The sequence below is a fragment of the Aphelocoma coerulescens genome, chromosome 4A (genome assembly GCF_041296385.1).
Source record: "Aphelocoma coerulescens isolate FSJ_1873_10779 chromosome 4A, UR_Acoe_1.0, whole genome shotgun sequence".
In the NCBI taxonomy this organism is placed as follows: domain Eukaryota; kingdom Metazoa; phylum Chordata; class Aves; order Passeriformes; family Corvidae; genus Aphelocoma; species Aphelocoma coerulescens.
The window spans coordinates 5,739,174-5,762,709 of NC_091018.1; the positions used below are offsets into that span (position 1 = coordinate 5,739,174).

At 52.9% G+C, this 23,536-nt stretch overlaps 2 protein-coding genes across 6 annotated transcripts in view; both read right to left on the reverse strand.

Annotated features, from left to right (window-relative positions):
• Nucleotides 1–1,011: 1,011 nt before the first annotated feature.
• On the reverse strand, nt 1,012–4,012 carry LOC138110197 (transforming growth factor beta activator LRRC32-like). Its single transcript, XM_069014910.1, has 2 exons — nt 3,515–4,012; nt 1,012–2,967 (listed from the first exon to the last, which is right to left on the reverse strand). Exons 1-2 carry the CDS (start codon nt 4,010–4,012, stop codon nt 1,024–1,026), a joined length of 2,442 nt encoding a protein of 813 aa, XP_068871011.1. The 3' UTR covers nt 1,012–1,023.
• Nucleotides 4,013–7,548: 3,536 nt separating this feature from the next.
• The window catches only part of EDA (ectodysplasin A), a 61,517-nt gene continuing 45,529 nt past the window's right edge, over nt 7,549–23,536 (reverse strand). Inside the window, exons 3-8 of one of the 5 annotated variants that reach the window (XM_069015106.1) lie at nt 16,858–16,887; nt 13,597–13,776; nt 12,755–12,789; nt 12,600–12,651; nt 10,179–10,294; nt 7,549–8,801 (exon numbers count right to left, since the gene is read on the reverse strand). In XM_069015106.1, the coding sequence (XP_068871207.1) occupies nt 8,550–8,801; nt 10,179–10,294; nt 12,600–12,651; nt 12,755–12,789; nt 13,597–13,776; nt 16,858–16,887 (665 nt within the window). In that variant the 3' untranslated portion in view covers nt 7,549–8,549. Of the gene's footprint in view, nt 8,802–10,172; nt 10,304–12,599; nt 12,652–12,754; nt 12,790–13,596; nt 13,777–16,857; nt 16,888–23,536 lie in introns of all 5 variants that reach the window. The other 4 variants (XM_069015105.1, XM_069015107.1, XM_069015104.1 and 1 more) reach the window with 4 other exon arrangements.

Sequence of the window (23,536 nt, forward strand, 5' to 3'; positions counted from 1 at the left end):
GGGACTTCCGAGGTGGAACCAAATGGATGTGAAAGGTTAAAGTTTTCACTGCAGCCTCAGTTTTATACTTCCTGGAGCTGGCCCAGCCCTTCAGGTGCTCCCACTCTGCCCTGGGAAGCTGGACAGGTCACTCAAGGGACAGATGGACAACATCACACAGTGACAATCCCACTCAACACCTCCTCCTGCTGCCTTCCTGAGCTGGGGTCTGAGCGTCCAGGTCATCCCTGGCTTTGGGGGGGTATTCAGAGGGTGCCAAATACATCCAGGACCACAACTTGGGCAGCACTGACCCCGTGCTGGGACCAGCTGCCTCTGCCATTGTCACTTTGGGGGTCCTGGCACCGAGGGTGGGACATCTTGCGCCAGCCAGGGACAGCACAGACTCCCACTTCTCCCATTCCTGCTGTCCCAGTGCGTGAGGACAGGGTGGAATTCCTCCCAGCATCCGCAGCAGGGAAAGGCAGCAGAGAGATGGGCAGGGTCCCAGAGATCCCCCCTCCCTTCCCCAGCACTGTGAGCCACCACCAAGCACCATTCCCATTCCCACTCTCATTCCCATTCCCTGGCTGCTTCTTCCTGGAAAAGGGAATGCTTCAGGAGCAGCAGCAGGGATTTAGTATAGCTATTAAACCTTCTTAAAGGGGCTACTGGGCAAGCAGGGAAACAGCCAGGTGGCCCCAAGGGAGACAATTCCCATCCAGCTGAGCGTGATGTGGAGGAAGGCGGGTGATCAGTGCAGCCAGCCCAGGGCTTGGCTTCTTGTGCTGAGTGATGGGAATGTGTGATGGCACCCCAAATCCCATGTTTAATTCCTGGCAGGGATCAGAGGGGATGGGGGAATCTCCCTTCTGGAGAAGGGGAGGTGGCTCAGAGCCCAGCACCCTCCACGCTCCCGCCACTGGGTTCGCAAATCCCGCAGGTACCAGTGAGACCTAAACCACAATAATATTATTAATATTAATATTAATATTAATATTATTAATAATAATTAGATTTCTGACCCATGGCTGCAGGTCTGGGCTACACTTTGGTGACGCTGTCAGGTGGCCTCTCCTCGGCTGGCCCCTCTCCTTTGGGATGGGGCTGGGAGACTCCCACCCTGTTGCTCCCGAGTCCCGCACATTCCGGAGCCTTCCGCCCTTTCCTCAGGAGGCAGAAAGCCCAGGCACTGAGGAGGGAAAGGCCCACCAGGGCCACGAGCAGAGCCAGGGAGGCAGTGCCCTTGGGCTGGGGACAGATCCAGTGGGGAGTGCTGGTGATCCGGGCTGAGATATTCCAGCCGTGCTCCTGGAAGGCACAGCGAGCTTGGGGCAGGTCCAGCACGGCCACACTGGCCGCACGCAGCGTGTCCAGCCAGCCCAGCGAGCAGCAGCTCCAGGGGTTCCCTGCCACGGACACGGCCCTCAGGCTGCGGGACCAGCTCCCGAGCTTTCCCAAGGTCTGCAGGTTGTTATCCCGAATGTCCAGGCTCTCCAGTGGGGAGCAGGAAAGCCCTGAGGGCAGCAGGCTCAGGCGGTTACCCGACAGGTCCAGCACTCGGAGCGTGCCCAGGCAGGGCAGCGCTGCCTGGCTCTCGTCCATCTGGTTGTCCCTCAGAGAGAGCTCCTGCAGGGACAGCTCCAAGCCCCCCAGCGCTCCCGTGGGTATGGACAAGTCCCTGTTTCCTGACAGGTCCAGGGAGCGCAGCAGGGTCCGGTTGAAGGCGTAGGGCTGCAGCCTGGAGATATTGTTCTTGGACAGGCTCAGGTGTTTCAAGTGAGGCACGTTGTAGAAGGAGGTGCAGGTGTCTCCGGGGGCTGACGTGTGAGAATCCACTCCCAAATCCCTTCCCTGGTCACTCACCTGGCTCTCACAAGGCTGAAGGCTGTTGGAGCCCAGATCCATGGATTCCAGGTGAGGCAGGGAATCGAAGAACCAGTGTGGCAGCACGCGGAGGGCGTTGCTGTGGAGGTCCAGCGAGCGCACGGACAGCTCCGTGCCATTGGAGGCCAACTCCCTGGCCACGTCCCGGAGACAGTTCCTCGCCAGGCTGAGGCTTTGCAGGGCGCCCAGGCTGTGGAAGAAGGAAAATGGGAACAGCTCCAGGCGGTTGTTGCTGAGATCCAGGTCAGCCATGTGTGGCAGAGCGGCCGCGGGATGCACGGTCCTGTTGAACCTCTGCATCTCCTTGTAGAGCAGGACGAACTCCCTGGGTTGGGGTGAGCCTGGGAGCAGGGAAGCAATGAGGTTGTTGGAGAGGTTTAAGTGTGTGAGATCATGGGCTTTGGGGAGCTCTGGGAACGAGAGGAGTCTGTTATGGCTCAAGTCGAGCACTCGGAGCAGGTAGGGCTGCGCTCCCTCCTCGGAGGAGAACAGCTCCAGGGCGTTGTGGCTGAGGTTTAAAACTCGCAGCTGTGTGAGGCTGAAGCCAGAGATACAGTGCAGGGAATTCAAAGCCAAGTTCAGCATCTCCAGCTCTTCCAGAGGCTCAAAAGCTCCCTCCTGGATCTCCATGATGTAGTTGTTGCTGAGGTCGAGCTGGCGCAGCCGCGGTGAGCTCCGGAAGGTCCCTGCCAGCAGCTTGGTCATCGTGTTCCCGGAGAGATCCAGCACCCTCAGGCTGGTGAGGTTGCTGATGTACCAGCTGGCCATGTGGCTCTCCAGGTTATTCACAGACAGGTCCAGGACCTCTATATTCCTGAGCAGATGGAAAGCTTCCCCGTTAGCCAAGTAATTCCGGTCCAGGTGGTTCGATCCCAGGAGGAGCGAGTGCAGCCGAGGCAGCCGAGCCAGAGCGGTGGCTGACACAGCTTCCAGCTGGTTGAAGCACACATCCAGGTACTCCAGCTGCCCAAATCCTGGCATGGTGCTGCCTGACAGGTTTTGAATGAAGTTGTTGGAGAGTTCAAGGTACTTAATTCCTTGGCCAAGCTCCTTGGGAAACTTCCGTAGGCCAACTCCTTTGCAAGACACCTTCGTGGGGCTCTGTGGAGAGACAGAAAAGGTGGGAATGAGGGCGAGCTACAAGCCACAGCTCCAGGTGAGCCAGCAGCTGGCCAAGATGGGCACGAGAAGTGGGAATGAGCACTGCTCTCCCTTCCCAAGCCCAGCTGGTCCACAGCATCCCTGTTTAGGGGGAGCAAGGGTGCTGTGTGGGCTCCACCTTTCCTCTCGCCCTGGTTTCCTCTGGAGCTGGGAACCTGGATGGGGAGCAGCTGATTTCTTTCTGGAGTGACAGAAACCTGCTGTTCCCCATCCAGGCTCCCAACTGCCTCACCAACATCCATGGGAATCCCTGCACTCCATCCTCTGAGCACCTCAGGCACGGCAGGGACCTGGGAGCACCTGGATGTAGGGGACCACCTCAAAGGAGCTCGAAGGCAGGAAAACAGAGGAAAAGCTGGGAAAGTTAAAGAGATGGAGGCTGGAGGGAGGTGAGAGCCACAGGGAGGAGATCCAGAGGGATGCTGGCAGCCCCAGCCACGCTGCTGGAGCCATCCCAGCCCAGGTGCTCCTTGGAAAACAGCCTTACCTGCTGGCACAGCGCGGGGCTGGGCCTCGCCTCCGGGCTAGCCCCGGCTCTGAGGATGGCCGAGAGCAGCCAGAGCAGGAAACATCCCCGAGCAGCCCAGAGCATGTTGGGCTGCGGGCGCCGCCAGCCCCGTCCCGCTCCTGCGGCGTCGCTGGCAGGCTGGGCAGGAGCCAGGCTCTGTATAAATAGGCTCCAGGATGGGATGGGGGAAGGAGATAAGGCATGTGGGTGTTCGTAGCTACGGAAGTGGGAAAAGAAAGACATCAGCTCGCAGAGGGGGAAAAAACGGCACAAAGCCACAGGGAAGGGAAAGAGAAACGGCGGGATGGGGAGGAGGCAGCTCAGGTGACCGGCCGGACCCGCTGTGACATCAAATGCCAGCAGGCAGAGGTGGCACGTAGGAAAGCTGAGAGGGCTTGGGGGAGTTTCCCTGTGCCAGGGACAGGCTGTGCCAGCTCCCGGGACACCAGGGGCAGCTGGCGAGGGCTCTGCAGCCATCCTGAGCCAGGGACAGCTCCTGGCTGTGGGATCACCTGACTGTCACACCCGGGCGGTGACATTCCCTCCCCATCCCAGCACAGCCCAGCCGAGGGGACTCTGCCCCTCTCGGAAAACAACAGCTTCCCAGGGCTCGGCGCCCCTTCCCAGCGGGATGTGCAGAGCTGGAATTCCCCTCCTCCTCCTCCTCCTGCTCCTCTCCCTCCCCAGGGGTCTGCGGTGTGCAAGGGCTGGGCTCCGCGCTGTCACACCCCGTGCCCCCACCTGGGCTGCCGGCTCACCTCCTCGCCCAGGGCAGGAACCAGCAGGGAACTGTCCCTGCGGCAGCTCCAGGTGGGATCTGTGCACCCGGAGCTATGCCCCACCCACAGAGACTTTTTTTTGTGGTAGCATCTCCTTGTCCTTGTGCCGCCTAGTGCTGACACACTCCTTGGGGACACGCCCCTCATGCTTCACGGGGCACTCTCCAAAATGCACAATTTGGGTTTTTTTGGCTCAGTGTGGCCAATTCCATGTGATGGAGCGACTCAGGCTGCTGAGGGGTTGTCCAAGGATGTGAAGTTTCAGCCATGGAGCTCATGCTCTAATCCTGGAGGTGTCTGCCAGGAAAAAAATAATATATAGACATAAAATACATAAATAAATAAATACAGATTATTTTTATATATCTATAGATATAGATATAGATATAGATACACACAGTTACACATCTGGAATGTTACCCCTCACCCTCTGACAGCTGGCGTGGTGGGGACACTTTGTCACCTCAGGATGTGGCTCAGCCTCGAGCTGGCCTGGTGTCCCCAGCAGCCGGGGCAGGCAGGACAGCAGTGCCAGCCCAGGGACAGCGGTGTGGGCGCAGGACAGCGGTGCCAGCCCAGGGACAGCGGTGTGGGCGCAGGACAGCGGTGCCAGCCCAGGGACAGCGGTGTGGGCGCAGGACAGCGGTGACAGCGCAGGGACAGCGTTTTGGGCTGATGCCCCGCGGTGCCGGGCTGCAGCTGTGCGCACACAGCACATCTGTGCAGATGTGAGCTCCTGCCAGGGAAACACCGACCTCTGGATGACCCCCCGGCCCTCCCGAAAGCGGAACCGGCCCCGGGGGCGCTCCAGCCCCGGCATGTCCGGCCCTGCCACGCCCGGGGAACCCCGGCCTGTCCCCCTGCACCCCAACTGCTGGGCATGGGGCTGCGCGGTGACACAGCCCCTGTCAGCAGCTGAAAAGTCCCTGATTTGGATCAGGGACTTCTGCAGACAATCCCTGGGCATTTGCATCCCGAGGCTGTGAACTCCCTTCGCGGGAGCCCCGGGCGTGGATCGGACCCGGCAAACACCGAGAGGCTTTTCTTGGATCACGAAAACGGCAGAGTGAACCACACGGCCTGAACAGGGAGAGATCTGCTCTGAAACCAGCTCTCCTGTGCTTCCTGGCCTTCCTGCCCTCCACGCTGGCTCCCAGGGCTCCAGCAGGATCTGTTGGAGAGATTCCCTGTTCTCCTCGAGGCTTTTGTGGGAGAGGTCTCCAAAGGATGTGAGGAACGAGCAGCAGGACTGAGGTGTGGAGGGAGCAGGGACAGAACCACCCACCCAGGTCACATCCCTACCATAGGTGATGGGCTCCAGCCTGGGTGTTTGGGAGCAGAAGGATACCTGGTTATCCAAGTCCATGGGATCTGCCCTTCCTCCAGTGCATTCCCAGGGCATTGGGAAGGTGACTCCTGACTGTCCCTGATGAGGGGACAGTGCCTCTCCCACCCCTGAAGGATGGAGCTGTCCCCTCGCAAAGCACAGCCAGTGCTCTGCTGTGCCCATATAGACCTTCCATGGGAGCTCCTGGTGTGGCTGGGGAAGGACATCCCACCGGGAACACCGAGAGCAGGAAAAAGCTGGATTTGCCAAGGCCACCTGCAGCCAGCTTTTCTCTGCTCTCCAGCTCCAATTCCATGTCTCCAACTCACACTTCGGTTAGTGTGAGCACCAGAAAAAGCCTGTTAACACATTCCATCAAGGAATTGCTCCCTCCTCCATCCCAAGCATGCACCAGAGGGAACTTCCATGCAGGAATTGCTCTCTCCTGCTCTCCTCCAATATCCTGAGCACACACCAGAGGGGACAGCAACACTCCAGCCTTTTACAGATCCTGCCAGCGGGGGACGAGGAATGCAAACTCCACGTTATTCATGGCTGCCCCCAGCCTTGCTGCTCAGGCCTGTTCTAAAGCAATCCTGTTAACGATTTGCTTTATGTTCTCACTGCACACAGTTGTCCCGCTTCATTCTTGTCACAGGAACATGTCCCTCTTAATCCATTTGAAAGGAAAGAAAACCACAGAGCCCAGTGAAGAGCCCCCAAGGCTCTTGCCCGTCCCACATGTCGAGGCTGAAGGGAGGAGAAGCCACTAAAAAGGCAGAGCAGCCCATTTGTCACGCAGTTGTTTCCCGAAGCGCACGGCTCCTGTGAATAGCGAGGCCGCGGCCAACGCCGCTGCCCCGAGGAATTTTTGTCTCCCAAGAACTGCAACACTTGGCAAAGGACATCACTCGCTAGGGGTGGAGCCAGGAATGCTCCAGGCAGGGCGGACCCTCCGTGGCCACAGCACAGCGCTGGGACACGTCCCTCCCACACCCTGCAGGTGATCGTGAGCCACCTATGCATGGAGCCATCACCGAGATCGTGGAATCACAGGACTGGGCTGGGAGGGATCTTAGGGATCAAACAGTTCCACCCCCTGCCATGGGCAGGGACACCTCCCACTATCCCAGGTTGCTCCAAGCTCCATCCAACCTGGCCTTGGACACTTCCAAGGATCCAGGGGCAGCCACAGCTTCTCTGGGCACCCTGTGCCAGGGCCTCCCCACCCTCACAGGGAGGAATTCGTTCCCAATATCCCATCTAACCCTGCCCTGTGGCAGTGGCAAGCCATTCCCTCTTGTCCTGTCACTCCAGGCCCTTGTCCCAAGTCTCCAGCTCTCTCCAGCTCTCCTGCAGCCCCTTCAGGCATTGAGGTCCCCAAAACCTTCCCTGCTTCTGGCTGAAGGTGCCACTTTGGGACTTGTCCCATTTCCACACAGACTGCAACTTCACTTCCCTCCTGAAAGCACAAACAGGCTCTGGAAAGAAACACAGGGAAACAAAACCCAACCAAGCCGAGCAAGTGTGAGCCAAGGGCTGACACAACAGAGCAATTTGTGCCTCTGCCTCAGCTCCAGAGCATCTTATGGCTTTAGGTCTCCCCAGCTGAGGGGAGGTAACGGGACAGAGTTGCTCAAGAAGCCAAAAGAAACAATAGTGTCCCAGCTCCTCTATTAGTCACCAGAAATCGAGTTACGACTAGACTCAGCAGGGCTCAGAGAAAAGAAAAAGTGGTGACTTCATGCTGGACCAGATTTTAAAATCCCATTTTTTTTCCTTTGCTAAAGTCTCCATCACCACTTATTTTAGGTAGGAGGGTGCCAAAAGGAAAGGGGTGGGGGGGCAGAAGGCTAAAAACCACATCTAAAAGCAGGACAGTTGCTATTAAAACAGAAAAAAAAAAATTCCTGTTTGAATATTTTATTCTTAAACATAACAAACTTCCTCCGAGTGTTGTCACAAGTACTTGTGGCTGCTCTACGTGGCCTGGTGAAGCCTGTAGAAATGTGTTCTGGTTTGAAAAATATTAATTAAAAAGAACAAAACAAACCCCCCTCCCCCCCAAAAAAACAAAACAAAAAAAAACAACCAAAAAACCAAAACCAAAATACCCCCAGCCCAACTCAACTTGCTGTAACAGCAGCAGTACTTGCAGGCAGCCCCCGCTGGGGCAAGGTTACCTCTGGGATAAGGGCAGGAGCTGAAAGGAGCAGAGGCCTGGACCCGGGAATCGGCGTTTTCTTTGGGATTTGGTGGTTTCTGGAATGTGGAGGCAGTTTGCTATCTGCTAAGCCTGCTCTAGTTATTCCTCTTCCTCTCGCACTTCCTGCTTTTGCTTCCAAGCTCTAGGTCGAGGCACTTCTCCTCCTCCTCCTGAGGATGAATGTAAACACCACTGACCCTGTCTCACCCAGCTCCCCTCGCCCCCGGCCCTTCCAGCTCCCCCTGGGAAGGCAGGAAGCCAGAACCCCTTCCTGGCTGTCGTTAGCGTGCACAAGCAGGAGCCTGGCTGGGATTTTGGGACAGGAGTCCGTGTCCTCCCGCTCCCGCCTGGGACGCTCTCGCCAGTGCAACATCCGAGCAGAGCCCCCAGCTCTCCCACCAAGCCTCGTGTGAAGGTCACAGAGCAGAGTATCAGTGCAGTAATACTTGAAATACTGAGACAAGGCACACCCAACAGCCTTTCCTCCTCACAACGCTCTCCCCACCAGCGTTTCGGTTTGATCCGAGTCTCCCCGCGAGTCACAGAGGACAGTTGTGCTTCCTGCATTCACATATAGGAATAAATAGCTCTGGATCAGTTTCCTTTATGGCCGGATTACAGAACCCCTGAAATACTGATACGCTTTATGAACAGCAGCACTGTGCAGTTCCGTGGGTATCCTTGGCCACGCCAAGTTCCTCTCTAGGATGCCGGTGCATCTCCCAGGCGGATGGCCCCAAAGAAAGTCGTGTGCTTGCTCATGTTGATGGAGATGTCAGCGTGCACCATCTTCACGGCGATCTTCTGCCTGGCTTTGAGCAGGCACACCCCGGCCGTGTAGCAGGTGTTGAAGTTGGTCTTGCCGGTCTCGATGCTCCGAGTGCATTGCAGAAAGGGCTTCTCGTCCACCACCACCTCGTAGCTGGCGAAATCAGTGAAGTTGATGTAGTAGACCTGATGTGGGGCAGGGAGAAGAGAGGTGTCAGGGACGGGATTGGGGTGTGGGGAGCAAGTGCAGCGTCCTGGGGGTGTGTGCAGCCCCTCCTAGCCCCAACACCTGCACTCACAGGTGACTTGTGCGAGGCAGGAAGAGCCCCAAGCCCAGGAACTTCTTTTATTCCGTTTCAGATTGGCCCAAGCATGCAAAACCCCCTGAATCCATGTGCCTAAGGCTGAGCTACCATCCTGCTGACTCCAGGGAAGGGACGCACCTGCACAGAGCCATGCAGGGCTCCCTGTGTGCTACAACAGCTCCTCATCCCACACACAGACAGACACATTCCACTGAAGGCCTCTTGCACTTACCTGGCCAGTCCTGCTTCCTGGTGCCAGGAGCCTCCTTTAGTGGTGACATCAGAACTGCCCTAAGGTGCACTGGGAGCTGCCTCCTGCGTAACTGGACTTGGTGCTTGCACAGGCACGAGCTACTACAGGGAAAAGGCTCTCCCAACCTCCACAGCTTGGAAGGAAATCACCTCACAGCGTTTCTACTGATTGAACTCCCTGATTTCCAAGGCCCTGTAACTCCACTTGTCCTCACTTAACCCTCTCTCACACTCTGATTCCAAACAACTGCAGGAGGAAGACCTGTCCAAGGAGAAGTCAGTCTCAGGGAGATGCTTCTTCCTGAGAGAGGAAATCCAGCTCTTTTGGAGGCAGGAGCTGCCTGAACACTGAATACCCTTTTTTTCCTTGGCGGACCACGAACGATGAGGCTTCAGTGGCCCAACACTGTGGCCAGCAATCAGTGTCAAGCACTTGGGAAACAGTAATACTTTGGCCCATGTGGAGTTGTATTTTCTGTCCCCATCCCAACTAGACAGGTGTCACCAGTTCCACAGAAGAGCACCTGACACCCATGGCCCACTTCATCCCAGAGCCGGTGCTGGGATGGAGCTACACGGAGCAGGGTGAGGCAAACAGAGTCACCTGGGCTGGAATCTGGCCAAACCACCTGGGCTGGGAGTCCAGAGTGACACAACTCCAAAATAACCCCAAATGACCAGCGTTCGGGTCCTTTAAAGCGCCGAGCTCAGCGCCCTGCCTGCAGGGAGGTTCGGAAGGCTCAGGGAATGACCACACGGATATCTGGGGGGACAGCCCCGGGACTGGCGGCTGTGGGGTGTGCTTTCAGTGACTAATCCCTGGCGGGTGGTGTCCCGGCGGTGACAGGGGTGTGACACTCCTCCCCACGCCCATCCTGAAGCGGTTACAGCTCCGCACGAGCTGTTGGCATTTGGCTGTTGTCTGGAGCCCTCTCGTGGTTCATGCAAGGCTTCCACCGGAACACAAGAATAGGAGGAGTTAGCCTAGGACCGTACTCACTTCTACCTGACTATAGATGAAGTATGTGCCGTCCACCAGTACCTCCAGCTCCCCACTGCGGGCATGCAGCTTAAACACCTTGGGGTTCAGAGTGATGCGAGACCAGTCATTGAGGACTCCACCTGAAAGATCTCAGTATGAGAAAACGGCGGTCACTCAGTACCCGTCAGGAGGAACAGCGCAGGAGCAACACAAATACAGTCACAGCACGACAGAGAGCAGGGAATTTGGAGAGGGAATCCCAGGATTGCACGCTAGGGAGTGGGAGCAGGGACTCCTCTCTAGCTCTGAGCACACCACGGCTTGTGGGGTCGCCTGTCCCTCCAACCTTCCGTGTTCTCATCCTCAAACCCTTGTGCAAGGCCTGTTGTGCTCTGCTCATCCCAGGGCTGGACACAGACCTGCCTCCTCCTGATCCTGCAGCTGAGCTTGTTGGATCCCTATTCTCTACTGTGTCCATGGGAATGGTTATCAGGGAACCACCATGGAATGGGTTGGGTTGGAAGGGACCATCAAGATCATCCCGTTCCACCCCCTGCCATGGGCAGGGACACCTTCCACTATGCCAGGTTGCTCCAAGCCCTGTCCAACCTGGCCTTGGACACTGCCAGGGATGGGGCAGCCACAGCTTCTCTGGGCAACCTGTGCCAGGGCCTCCCCACCCTCACAGGGAGGAATTTCTCCCCAACATCCCATCTAAATCCACCCTCTTTCAGCTTAAAGCCATTCCCCCTTCTCCTGTCACTTCAGGCCCTTGTCCCAAGTCCCTCTCCAGCTGTCTTGGTACCCCTTGAGGCACTGGAATGGGCTCCTTGGAGTCTTCACTTCTCCAGGCACACGGAGAGCAGCTTAGGGCCACACAATTGATTTTAATTCTGGTGTTCCTTGACTTCACCATTCCTGACTTTGTCATTGGGATAATTTTAACAAACCCTTGCCATTACAACTCCTAAGGTTTTTAAAAACAAAAAGGATATTGCATCATATCACAACAGAGAACCCCTAACTGGGGTCCCTCAACACAGTCAGGGATTTATGGATCCACCACCCAGTCCTCTGGCACCAGGATAACTGGGACAGACCTAGGGACAGACTTTGCTGGGAGCTTCAAATCTCTGAGCCAATCTCTCTGTAGGTGCCTCAGTTTGTCAAATCCCACTCTCTTCCTCCCAGTCTCCATCTGCCTCTCCTCTCCCTGCCCCCAGCTGGAGCTCGCCAGGCTGGCAGCTGGACAGCATTCCTGGCTCCCAGCTCTGGATTGTTCCCGAGCAGCAGGGAAGGACACTCACAGGGCATTCCCGCTCTTAGAGAGCAGCGTTCCCTCTGGAAACCCTCAGCATTCCCAGTAACGAAGGGATAATTGCTTTCTGAACGTAAGCAAACAGCATCTTTTCCCTCACATTGTTCCTGGGAATGGGCGGTTTCCTTTTAATTCTGGGGAGCTGTAAGCTCATGTCCCTGTCCATGAGAAATTCCAGCTGCCGCTGCTCACGCCTGCCGAGAGGGAAAGCTGCCTTCCCACAGAAGCAGTGGCCAGCCCTCCTCATCCCATGTGTGAGGCAGGAATTCCTGGACAGGGATCCTGCAGCCCCTTCCTGCTGCCCCCACCCTCGGGAGCCGCGTTCCTCCCGGTCTGGGATTGGGGTAAGGATGGATGGATGTGGTTCCTGAGGAGCTGCATGTGGGGACTCAGGGAGGGGACAAGGCAGCTCCACTCCAGCACAGCCAGAGCAGGGAGGCAGGAGGTGATGAATGAGCCCCAGCTGTTGGCAAGGAGAGCAGGAACTTGGGGAGAATTTGGATGGGGATCCAGGAAGGAGGAGGAGGAGAGCGAGGAGCTGCCTGCGGATGGGAAGTGGCTCGGCCAGATCTGGGATTCCAGGCTCTTGGTGGGGGCAGAGGTGCTCAGAGGATCCCAGGAAGAGCTGGTGGCTGGACACCTCCGTGTCCTCACACCACTGTGCCTTCCCTGCCTTAAATTCCTGGGAAACTGGAGGAAAATGGGCAAGTGGGGATGAAATGGAACAAGGATCCACTGAGGGCTTAAAATAGAATGGGGGGGAAAAAGACCTGGTCATGGAGGGGCTGGGGAGGCACAAGGTGTACCTGGAGGTCAGGGAGAAGGGAGATTTAGTGGGATGAAATTACTGGGATGTACAGAACAGGAAAAATCTGGGAGATAAACAGGAGCTCAGGGGAAATGGGGATGGAGACTCCACACCAGACTCTTCTCTAGGGGTCTGGGCAGGGGTATTGGAAGGCAGGGATGGGCAGGGATCATCTTGGAGCTGTGTCATGGGATGGACTGGGATCCAGGTACGAGGCCATGGGTGCAGGAAAAATCTGGGAGCTGTGTCATGGGATGGACTGGGACCCAGGAATTCTATGGGTGCAGGAGGGTACCCACAATTATCAAGAGATCCTTACCATTCTTCACTTGGATTGCTGAGCCTTGGCCTTGGAGATGGACCACAGCTGGCTGCAAGGGAGAGCACAGGGATTGAGGATTAGCGGGAAGCATTGCGCCAGTCCACAAAAATCCCCCCCCAAAGCTGACTTTTCCCATGGAAAGATCAACCCACCTGGATGTCTCTGGAGCTGGCCTTGTCTGTGGCACCTGCAAAAGGCAATTCCACATCGTTGAAGAGGAAGGTTGAGTGAAGAATCCCATAAATAAAACTTCTTTTACCCCAAAATAACCCTTTAACCCCCTAACAAATAAATTTTTTTACCCCAAAATAACCCTGAAGCCCCCATACAAATAACTTTTCTTACCCCATTATAACCATTAAACCTCTGTTTTAACAGGAGGAGAAGTATGGGGGGCAGGTAATATTAAAATACATAACATAGAAATACTAAATATTAAAAAAAACACATAAGGAAGAGGAAGATTCATCCAACATTTCCCTATTTTATTCCTGGCATTTCTGTCCAATCATCAAAATTCTTCGTTATTCAACAGGTTTCTACTAGAAGGAAAAATTGCACAACTCATTCCCTGATCCACAGTGGGAATAAAACCTCTTGGCTGCCAGGATGCCAAGTTTCCCTCTGCAGGTCATTCATTGCATCCCCTTCCCTGGGAGCCAAATCCGAATTAAGGAGGAGATGCCTGTGGCAGCACAGCACGGAGCTGAGGGGCTCCTGGCCATTTAGAGCCATGGAATCCCAGAATCCCACAAATCCACGATGGTTTGGGTTAGAAGGGACCTTAAAGCCCATCCAGTTCCACCCTGTGCCAAGGGACACCTTCCACAGGTTGCTCCAAGCCCGGTCCCACATGGCCCAGGACACCCGAGTCCTGCTCCAGGCCGTTGTGCCATCGCATCCGGACACTCCGGTGACACCTCCGGCGTTCCCAGCTCGGCATTCCCAGCTCGGCATTCCCCGCTCGGAGCAGAGGGCACGGACAGATCCTTACCTGAGGGACCCTGCACTCCGGGTGGTCCCTGAGGGCCCGGCGGGCCAGGGGGGCCGGGCGGTCCCATCACGGTTGTGCCTGGAATTCCGGGGATGCCGGGAATGCCGGGGGGACCCTGCGGCCCGGGAGGCCCTGGTGGCCCTTGGGGACCGTTGGGCCCTGGAGGACCAGCCTTTTTACCTGGAAAACACAAGGACAGGCGTCACCTGGGGCTGTGGGGTGGGCTTGGAGCGGCAGGAAATGGGGGATTGGGGATGGGTCACTCCTGGCTGCAGGCAGGGATGAGGAGGAGCCTCAGGACAGCTGGGGTGGGTGTCCCACAGCTCCACACCACCAGGACAATGCTGCCAACAGGGCAGGACCGGGTCACCACCCTGCAGGCTCCTTCTTGTTGGGAATTACATTTAAACGAGGCACCGGGGCTCTCCAGGGCCTCCCAAGGGATGGAAGCTCAGGGGGTCTTTTCCCACAGCTCCGGTCACAGCTCTGGTCACTCTGCTGTCAGCACGGGGTCAGTCCTCAAATCCCATGCCCTGGAGCTGGTCACATCCCTACAGATCTGGGATGATCTCTGGACACGGCCAGGATGCTCCCAGAGCGCGTTCCAACGCACCCAGCCCAGGCTGGAGTGTTACAGTCCAGATGAACCACTCCACGGTTACTCAGATTGCTGGGTTTTGATGGAAAACCGGGATAATCCTTCCTACCTGTTGCACACTAGGATTAGGAGATGATCCCCATGGCTCGGTCTCCTCCAGAGGGCAGCTCAGAGCTGAGCTCCAGCTCCACTCCAGCATTGCTGGAGGAGCCCCTGTGCTGCTTGTGCCTCAAAATAATTCAGTATTTTGGGCTTTGGATGGAGGGAGTGGCTCGGGAAGGACTAAACCCATCCAGGGGATGGAAGCACTGGAGAACTGTTACAATCACAGAATCCCAGACGGGTTTGGGTTGGAAGGGACCTTAAAGCCCATCCAGTCCCACCCTTGCCACGGGCAGGGACACCTTCCACTAGCCCAGGTTGCTCCAAGCCCCTGTCCAGCCTGGCCTTGGACACTCCAGGGATGGGGCAGCCACAGTTTCCCTGGAAAACCTGTGCCAGTATTTTACCAGCCCTGTGGTAAAAACCTTCTTCCCTACCATGATCCTCAAACACCTCACGTGTCCCAAGGAAGAGAAATGGAACAGCCACATCAGGAGTGACTCCTACGTACACAGAGTGGGATGAAACAAGCTCTGCAGGGAAAGCCTGGTCCCTGCTCTCCTGATTTTCCACGTTCCTGACAAAAATGATGTTCTTTTGATGTAGTTTTTAAAATGCCACTTTGGAACAGCTTTTCTGCCAAGGAGCATAAATGGAGCAAAATCGCTTCAATTGCTGCCACAAGGTCCCCAGTAGGACAGAATTAAACTCGTTTTTAGATGACAGCGGCAGTTGGGATATGAAATTATGGTTGTTGGAATAGTTTCTGAGTACATTTATGTACTTGTTTCTCTACTAATATCCATCTTTGTAATGGACAGAAGTGTCAGGAAAAATCCATCTGTTTTAGCACAGGAGTGAGAATCTCTGGATGGCCACTAGCCAGGAGCAAGGACACAAGGACATTAGGGTGGGACAACTGTGGGCATAATTGAAATGTGCAGAAAATGAAGTTAAAGCAAGCAGGGGTGAGTAAAGTCACACTGGTGTCCTACAAAAAGTGGGAAAAGGCTTCAGGGGACAAATGTCCACAGCAATATTTCTGTCCAGATCAGCAGCCATGACTTCCAACCTGAGCTGGCCACAATCCAGCCTTCCTCTAATCCAGTACTCCTCCTCCTCGGGATGATGGCGTGCTTTAGAAATGATCCCCTTGAACTACGCCCATTTTCCCTAAATCACACCAAACTCCTCTCACTGACACCCCCCCAATCCAGGCCATCCCAAGGGAGGATTGCAGACAGGGAGCTGGGAGTGCTGCTGCTGTCACTGCAGGCTTCCCTTCCCCAGAGGGATGCACATCACAGCTGGTTTAACTCATCTGCCTCTGAAATCTGCTCTGCTACTCAGGGAGCTGCTGCTTCAGCAGTGACACAACTGCTCATCCCAGCGACACATTTCTGTGCTTTCCTCTCCCTCAGGGCATTTCAACCACTTCTCTGCATTGACAAACCTCACAAGACAAAAAATATTCCATTTATTATCTGATAGCTCCCTTATCAGGTCTCCAAGGAGGCTCCCAGCATCCAAATCCCAGCCTGCCAAGTCTCCCATGTCCGCACCCACGGGCTCCGAAACTCGGAGCAGGCAGAAGCAGGGAGTTCTCCAAAACCCTCGCTCATCAAACAATGAACTGCAACTCTAAGAAGAATTAAATGTGACAATACCATAAAATTAAGCTACTTTATACAGCTGTATGCAATCCAGCTCCATGAGATCCCCCTGCCCCTCTGGAATTGCTCCGGAGGCTGCAGCCATCAGTTGCTTTTTGTTGGGCTGATTGAACGCGGGTTGAGCTTTGTTAGGACAAACTTCTCCAACATAAAATTTTACGCTGCTTCTCAGAGTAAATACAAATGAAGTTGCTAAGTGTGGCCTGTTCCCACCTCTCAGCTGTGGCTCTGGAGTTTGCATCGAAGGATTAAAGCCATTTGATGTGCTAATACAGTAGCACGGACACGGAAAACTCGGCTGCTCAGATCCTTGGATTCACTCAACCTCCTTGTAGTAAATGTGGGGCCCTAAGTGTGGGACCCTAAGTGTTCCCAGCAGTCCTACAGAAACAAGGATGGCATCAGGAACCCCCCAAACAGGGCTGCCTGAACAACCCAAATCCCAGCAATCCTCTGCAAACTGCCTGAGGAACAGCAGCAAATCCACGAAACCCTGAGGGCTGAGCAACACCCAGAAGGGGCTCATAAAATGGTAACACAAGGAAAAGTGGGATGCAAAGCGTGTCCACACTGAGTTTGGTGGGTTTGAAGGAGAATCCAAGCTGCAGGTTGGCAGGATTGGGATGAATTTTGCCAAGGCTGGCAAACAGCAACAACTCCTGGTATTTGGCACTGACTCAACTCAACTCTTCAATTGGAGAACCTTCACGATTAGTTCTGTACAACATAATTAACTTCCTTCAGTGTCTAAGGAAGTTTTAAGGGGTGCTTATGGGTGTTATTCCAGCCTTTCCTGGAGAGGGAAGCTGCCTTTGGTTTCTCCCTCGTGTTTGTCAAAGAGAATTCACAAAGCACAGAAAGGAAAATACAGTTAAAACTCAAACTTACCCTTTTTCTTGTTTTTCACTGAACTTGGACCTACAAGGGGGGGGAATAAAAAGAAAATTAGTGAAATTCAGGGATCATTTCATCAGAGAAAATCCCCACTGCCATTTTGTTTTCCAAGTGGACAACGGAGGTACTTGTGACCCATGCAGCAGCACAGGAATGGTCTCAGCTGAGAGCAGTAACCCGAATTTCAGAGCATCACACAGTGGTTGGGGTTGGAAGAGACCTTTAAAGATCATCTGGTCCAACCCCCTGCTGACTCCTTGTGAGCCAAATTGTTTAAAAGTAAGAATAAAACCCTAAAAAACCACAAAAGCAAAGAATTATTCTGAACTGGCTGTTTGAAACAATGGGAACCCAAACCTCCCGAGCACGGAGAGAAAATATTTACAGTGAAGTTGAGAAATGACAGGACTTTGTGAGCAGAGGCTGAAGTGTGAAACATGTTCCACTGCTTCCCCAAGAATTCATCATGAGTGGGAATGAACTGCAAAAATCCCCAAATACTCCCTCGCTATTCATCAGGGAAATCCCTCTAAAACCTGGGCTTTAGCACAGCAATGACTGAAATCAGCTTTAACGGAGATAAAATTATAACCAATTGAAGGTAATGAGGTTGCTTTGAGTCTGAGGGGTTGGGGAAAGGTAAATTTCCAACAGAAGAGCCTTTTTCCCATGCATAATTAGAGGAAAGGACCAGAGAAATTACCCATCAACCTTACTGATCCCTTTCCAACAGGAATATTGATTTTCCTACATTGTGCTGTTGGGTCATGGGAAAATGATGGTGTTATCTATAAAGGACATTATCTCTAAATGGTATTATCTAGAATTTTAGGGAGAAATTCTTGCCTTTGAGGCTCTGGCACAGGGTGCCCAGAGAAGCTGTGGCTGCCCCAACCCTTGAAGTGTCCAAGGCCAGGCTGGACGGGGCTTGGAGCAACCTGGGATAGTGGAAGGTGTCCCTGCCCATGGGGATGAATGAGCTTTAAGGTCCTTCCAACTCAACCCAACCCATTCTATGATTCTCTTATCTAAATGACAATTTCTGCTAATTTGCTATTTTTAGTAATATTTTTATAGTATTTTTTATAATATTCACAGGTTGGACAGCACATGGGTTCCTAATGACGCCATCCCAGTATCCCACTAGGAAGCCACACCAGACTGCAAAACCTTTTAGGCTGGGCAACCAGGTTCCTGATTCTGCACTTCTGAGCCCCACCAGTCCTTGCTGTAGCCACCAGCCAGTGAACAACATTAGAAGAAGAAAAAAATCCCATTTAAAGATCCCAGCCCATCCCAACCCAGCGAGACGCGAGCGGCTGTGCCTCGGCAGCCCTCGGAGTCACGAGAGTTTATTTCATGTTCCATAGATCCCACCATTAGCACCAGAACCAGAGTGAAAGTACAAATAGCTGCAGCCAGCCAGACACATTTGGGCTGGCTGGATCCAATTAGCTTCAAAGATGACTGGGAGGAATGAGAACCACATGGGATGTCAATGTTCGCAGTCTATATTACAACACACGCATCTGTTCCAGGCACGGCAGAGAGAGATGTTATGGATCTGCAAGTGGAGCTTTCGACAGACACAAAAATATTCCTGACACGAGGGGGGAAAAAAGCCAGGCTTATTAAGCTTGGGAGCTTCTGAGTCTCTCTGGGGTTTGCATCTGTTCGCCTCCCGAGAGCAGGGGGGGATCGTTTAATTGGAGTGCGGAGCTGAAGCTTCTGATACAGCAGAATTTCCCTTGGTTTTGCTCAAAATGGGAAGTTCATGAGCTACTGCTCCATTTAGGCTAAAATGGTAATAAATTACTGAGTCTAAGCTGAGGGCCACCAAAATTTCAGATCACTATTCCCCTCAGAACTAAAGGTGCTGAGGCACAAGGCTTGAAAACTTGGCTTGATGGATGTTGTCCCAACATTGACATGCAGAGGAGAAAAATGGTAATTAAAAAATCCTTTCTGCCAGGGTTTTCAGAGGCCACAACCCAATATTTAAACATTAAACTTGTTAAAATATTTTAAAACACTTTTCAAAATATTTATACTTGTTAAATGCAGTGGTTGAACACACAGATAATATCATTATAACATCATGGATGCCCCATCCCTGGAAGTGTCCAAGGCCAGGCTGGATGGGGCTTGGAGCAACCTGGCATAGGGGAAGGTGTCCCTGGCCATGGCAGGGGAACAAGGTGAGCTTTAAGGTCCTTCCCACCCAATCCAGTCTGGGATTCCATGATATATCTGACCCACTGGTTACCTCTTAATTGATGGTTAAATACCTACAAGTTAAGCAAACCTGAGTCTTTCCCAGACCCTTCTCCCACACTGCCAATCCCACCTCCCCATCCCATTCCTCCAGTGGAAAGGCTTCAAGACTCAAAGCCTGTTATCCAACCCACGTTTATTTACTGTGGTTTCATGCAGGCCTTGATTCCAAGGATAGTCTCAGAGAAAACTCTGTTCTTTTCCGCTCCAAGATGTGGATCACGGGTGTATCCACCGTGTTCCTCCACTGTACAGCTGTATAAAAAACCAAATTACAGACTATCTTCTGCTGCTCCAGAGTCTACAGACCTGCCACTTTCATGGAGAAGGAAACTGGTTTGACTTGAAGAATTCCTGACTGATCAATGTCTCCCATCCCTGATTTCAGGGACTTTGCCATGCTGCAGTTGAGGATTTACTGCAGTCCTGATGGGATCCAAGAGCAACCCAACCTCTCAGCTGTTCCCTGGCACCTCTTTGCCCTTCTTTACAAGAATAACCTTGAGTGCACCTTTCTGCTCCTCAGGCATGCCTTTCCATATCCACCAGGAATGTCCTAGAGATCCAGGTGGTCCTGTCTGCTGGGATTGAATGCAACAGACACCCAAGCACAGTTATTCTTCCTGATTTCTGTCCTTCTTCCCACTAATCCCACCTCTCCCACCCCCTTTCCACATGCTGTCTGCTCTCCTTTGAGGTCAGACCAGGCCCAGACCTCGGGAAGTCCATCCCCTTCTACTTTTCCCATCTTTCAACTGGAATTAAATTTATGTTTAAACTCTGATCCCTCCTTGAAGGAGCTGTCAGCTCTGTTCACCCCTTGGTTTAGGGCGAGGGAGGTTGGCTGGAACTGTTAATACAGAAAAGGATTGGGAGAACAGGACAGGCTGGATGGCTTTGAAGGATAATAAGCATGGAATGAGATTCAGTCCAACAAAATATACAGTCCTATAAAATATATATACATGGGAAATAATAAAGTGTTCTGGTGGATGCTGGAGGACACCTGCACATGCTCAGCTGCTGCTCCCCAGCCAGGCAAGGCAGAAACACAACCTTAAATGGGAATAGCTCTGGAAAACATGGGGAAATCCTGCTGCCACTCACTGAAGGAGTGAGGAAATCCTAGGAGTAGTGAAGTCAATCCTGATCATCTGATACAGAAAGATGACTTGAAATGAGAAGAATTCCACAGAAAGGCTCCTGGGAAGGGCAAGAAGTGGCAAGTGAGCTCGCCTTGGTGGCCATCAACGCTGGGAAAGGGGCGAGAGCACGACTGGGAAAGGCTAAAGAAAGAGAAGACCTGCAGGGCTTCAAGGACAGCGCTGGCACATCCAAATTGCTCCCCGAGACAATTGAGTTGGGAATGAGAAGGTTCCCAAGGAGGACCACAGGTCTCGAGGGGATCTTCTGGCTCAGAGTGAGCCCTCCTGTGTCACAGGCCACAGCTGGAAAGTCTCACCAAAGTCCATCAGTCCCTTTGGAATGTTGTTTTTGGGATTATTTTTGCCTAACCACCGAAACCATCGCTAGTGAAGCTGCCACTTGAAACATTCCAGATATCTGATCTACTCCTACCATTGATATTCCCTTTCCCTGGATTTCCTGTAGGAAAAGCCCCTGACTCTGCTGCAGTAACTCGGGCCAGCTGAATCCCTCATGACAGGACGGGATTCCCCCAGGAAAAGTGGGAGCAGGAATGCTGCATGCTGGGCTCTGGACACCCTGGCTGTGAGCAGCGCTCCAGAGCTTGACTCCTCCAAAAGCTGATTTTCCACAGCTGCTGGGAAAATAAAAGGGGAGGACATCAGAAAAGGAGGGAATGTCAAGCCAGCAAGAGTGGCAAACTTGGAGGGAAAAGTACAAGCAGGAAAGATGTCTCTATATGATGACAAAAGACCCCCAACCCAAACAGAGCCACCACAAGTGGAACGCTCCAAACAATTCCAAGCCACTGCAAGGAATTCCAAGTCCCTTCTGGCAGAAGCACTTTGGGTTCAGATGCAAACATCTCACTTGAAGCTGAGGAAAATATTCGCAAGAGATGAGTTTTTGGTGTGCAAACCCCCAGCTGTGGCCCAGCCAGCAGCAGAAGACATCTCCCCATGCTTCAGGGAGCAGGTTCCAGCCCCAGCTCCTGCAGCCCTACCATCTGCTGGATCACTTCCAAGGTCTTCAGAAAAATCCCAGATGGTGATGCAACTCAAGGATATTACATGTGACATGTTTGCTCTTAGCAAGATTAATAGAGTTGACTTTTCCCCCCCTCCAATCTCTCTTTCTGCACGCTACACACTGCTATGATTTACTATAAATACAGAAATATCCCAAACTTCTTTAGGACATCTGCTGATATAAATAGGATATTAAAAAACCCCTGCCTTCCCTTATTAGCTCTGTGTGTGGATTAACAAGAAATAGTTTAAATTCCTGCCAAACAGTTCCAACTGGTTTTATGGACGGGAACAGATCTTTGTAATTACGCTGATTTTATATCAAACCTATAAAAGGTTGACCATTATAGGAATGAGTCAAACAAAGGATACACCTAAGGAGGTACTGAACGTGCTAGAACTCCCAGCTGCCAAGAGCAGGACAAAACCATGGAGTGCCACAAACATGTTTTAGCAGCATCATTTGATTCTGGATATAACATCAAGAGATGTCTTCAAGGTGTTCATCCAGTTTGGGAAAGGTACATGGCAGCAGCCACCAGTTTTGGGTATCCACCCATCCACCCATCCATCCATCCATCCATCCATCCATCCATCCATCCATCCATCCACCCATCCATCCATCCATCCATCCATCCATCCATCCATCCATCCATCCTTTGGAGACCGTGCCAACCTGTTTTCAGCATGCATTGGGAATTATGGATCCTTCTCCTATTTGCTAGCACTGCGTTACTATGGAATATCCTCACCCTTCTTACCTAAGTGTGACTCTGGTTTGGGGATGTGTAAGATCAGATAATTCAACTGAGGCACTTCTGTGTTTCTATCTCCATTCTTCCCTGGGAGATGAGAGGATGGAGGTACTGAGGAATTATCCTCATCCCAGGTTACAGATCAGAGACAAAAATCCTGGTGGTTAACGAGATGTCAGCATCATCCAGAAACACCACGTCACTTCTGACTCCTTCATAAAATAAACATTAAATTATTAAGTCACAAAATCATGGAATGGTTTGGGTTGGAAGGGACCTTAAAGCCCATCCCATTCCACCCCCTGCCATGGGCAGGGATACCTTCCACTAGCCCAGGTGGCTCCAAGCCCTGTCCAACCTGGCCCTGGACACTTCCTAGGATAGGGCAGCCACAGCTTCACTGGGAAATCTATTCCAGCCCCTCACCACCCTCACAGGGAAGAATTCCTTCCATATGTCCAACCTATGTCCCCTCTTCCAGTTTGCAACCGTTTCTCCTTGTCCTGTCACTACAGTTCCTAACGAGGAGCCCCTCTCTGGCTGCCTCGTAGGTCCTTTCAAACACTGGAAGTGGTGGAATGCCCGTTCCTGGAGGTGTCCAAGGAAGGCCTGGATGTAGCACTCGGTGCTCCGGGCTGATGACAAGATGGGCATCAGTCACAGCTTGGACTGGATGATCTTGTAGGGCTTTTCCAACTTCGAGGACTCAGGGATAAGTCCTACCCATGAACCAACCCCTCTATCCCTATTTGACCAATATTCAAGGTGGAAAGAGCAGCTCAGGTGTTCTTTGAGATTCCAGGCGGTGATGAACCTCCTGCCATCCAGGATGTCAGCTTTCCCAATGAACAAGAAACCTCCAGAACTCGGCTGTTGCCTTTCCAGCACTGGTGCAGTGACATTCACTTCATTCCCATGGGTAGGAGAAATGCAAAGCTTTTCAAATATTTTTAAGTGTGGGGTTATTAATGCCAGATTCCAGTGGATTGGGGAAAGAGGGATGTTAGCTCCCAACACATGCCTAATCTAGAACATGTGGTTTTGGGGGAGGTTTGGAACCAATATGTTTTCAACATTTTCAGGAAATTTGGTCTATCCAGATGAAAGCTTCTTGGACCCTACTGAACTATCCAGTCAGTGATACAAACACTGAAACAAGAGGAATTTTCTCCCTTTTTCCTGAAAAGAAAGTGCTTCTTCACCAACTCCAGACAGAAAGCAACGGGGCTTGAAGAGCAGCTTTGGGATTATAACTCCAGACTATTTAGAAAATACGATAAATGATAAATCTAGGAAAACATCCAGGAAGTAAATCACATCCTGTGCTACCACAGAATTCTGGTGTGTCTTCCCAGGGTGGTTTTTGATGCAGAAGGGAAATCTTCTGCTGAGAGTGGAGGAAAGGTGCTGCCCACACTTACAGGAACCCAAGTCAGGGGTGTGAACTAGAAGTAATTTCAATAAATCTGA

Excerpts from the sequence above, each read along its gene's own strand:
- LOC138110197 (XM_069014910.1), bottom strand. The coding sequence starts at position 4,012 with ATGGCTGCAGAGCCCTCGCCAGCTGCCCCTGGTGTCCCGGGAGCTGGC. Across the intron at positions 2,968-3,514 it reads GCCCCGCGCTGTGCCAGCAG|AGCCCCACGAAGGTGTCTTG; the intron begins GTAAGGCTGTTT and ends GTCTCTCCACAG.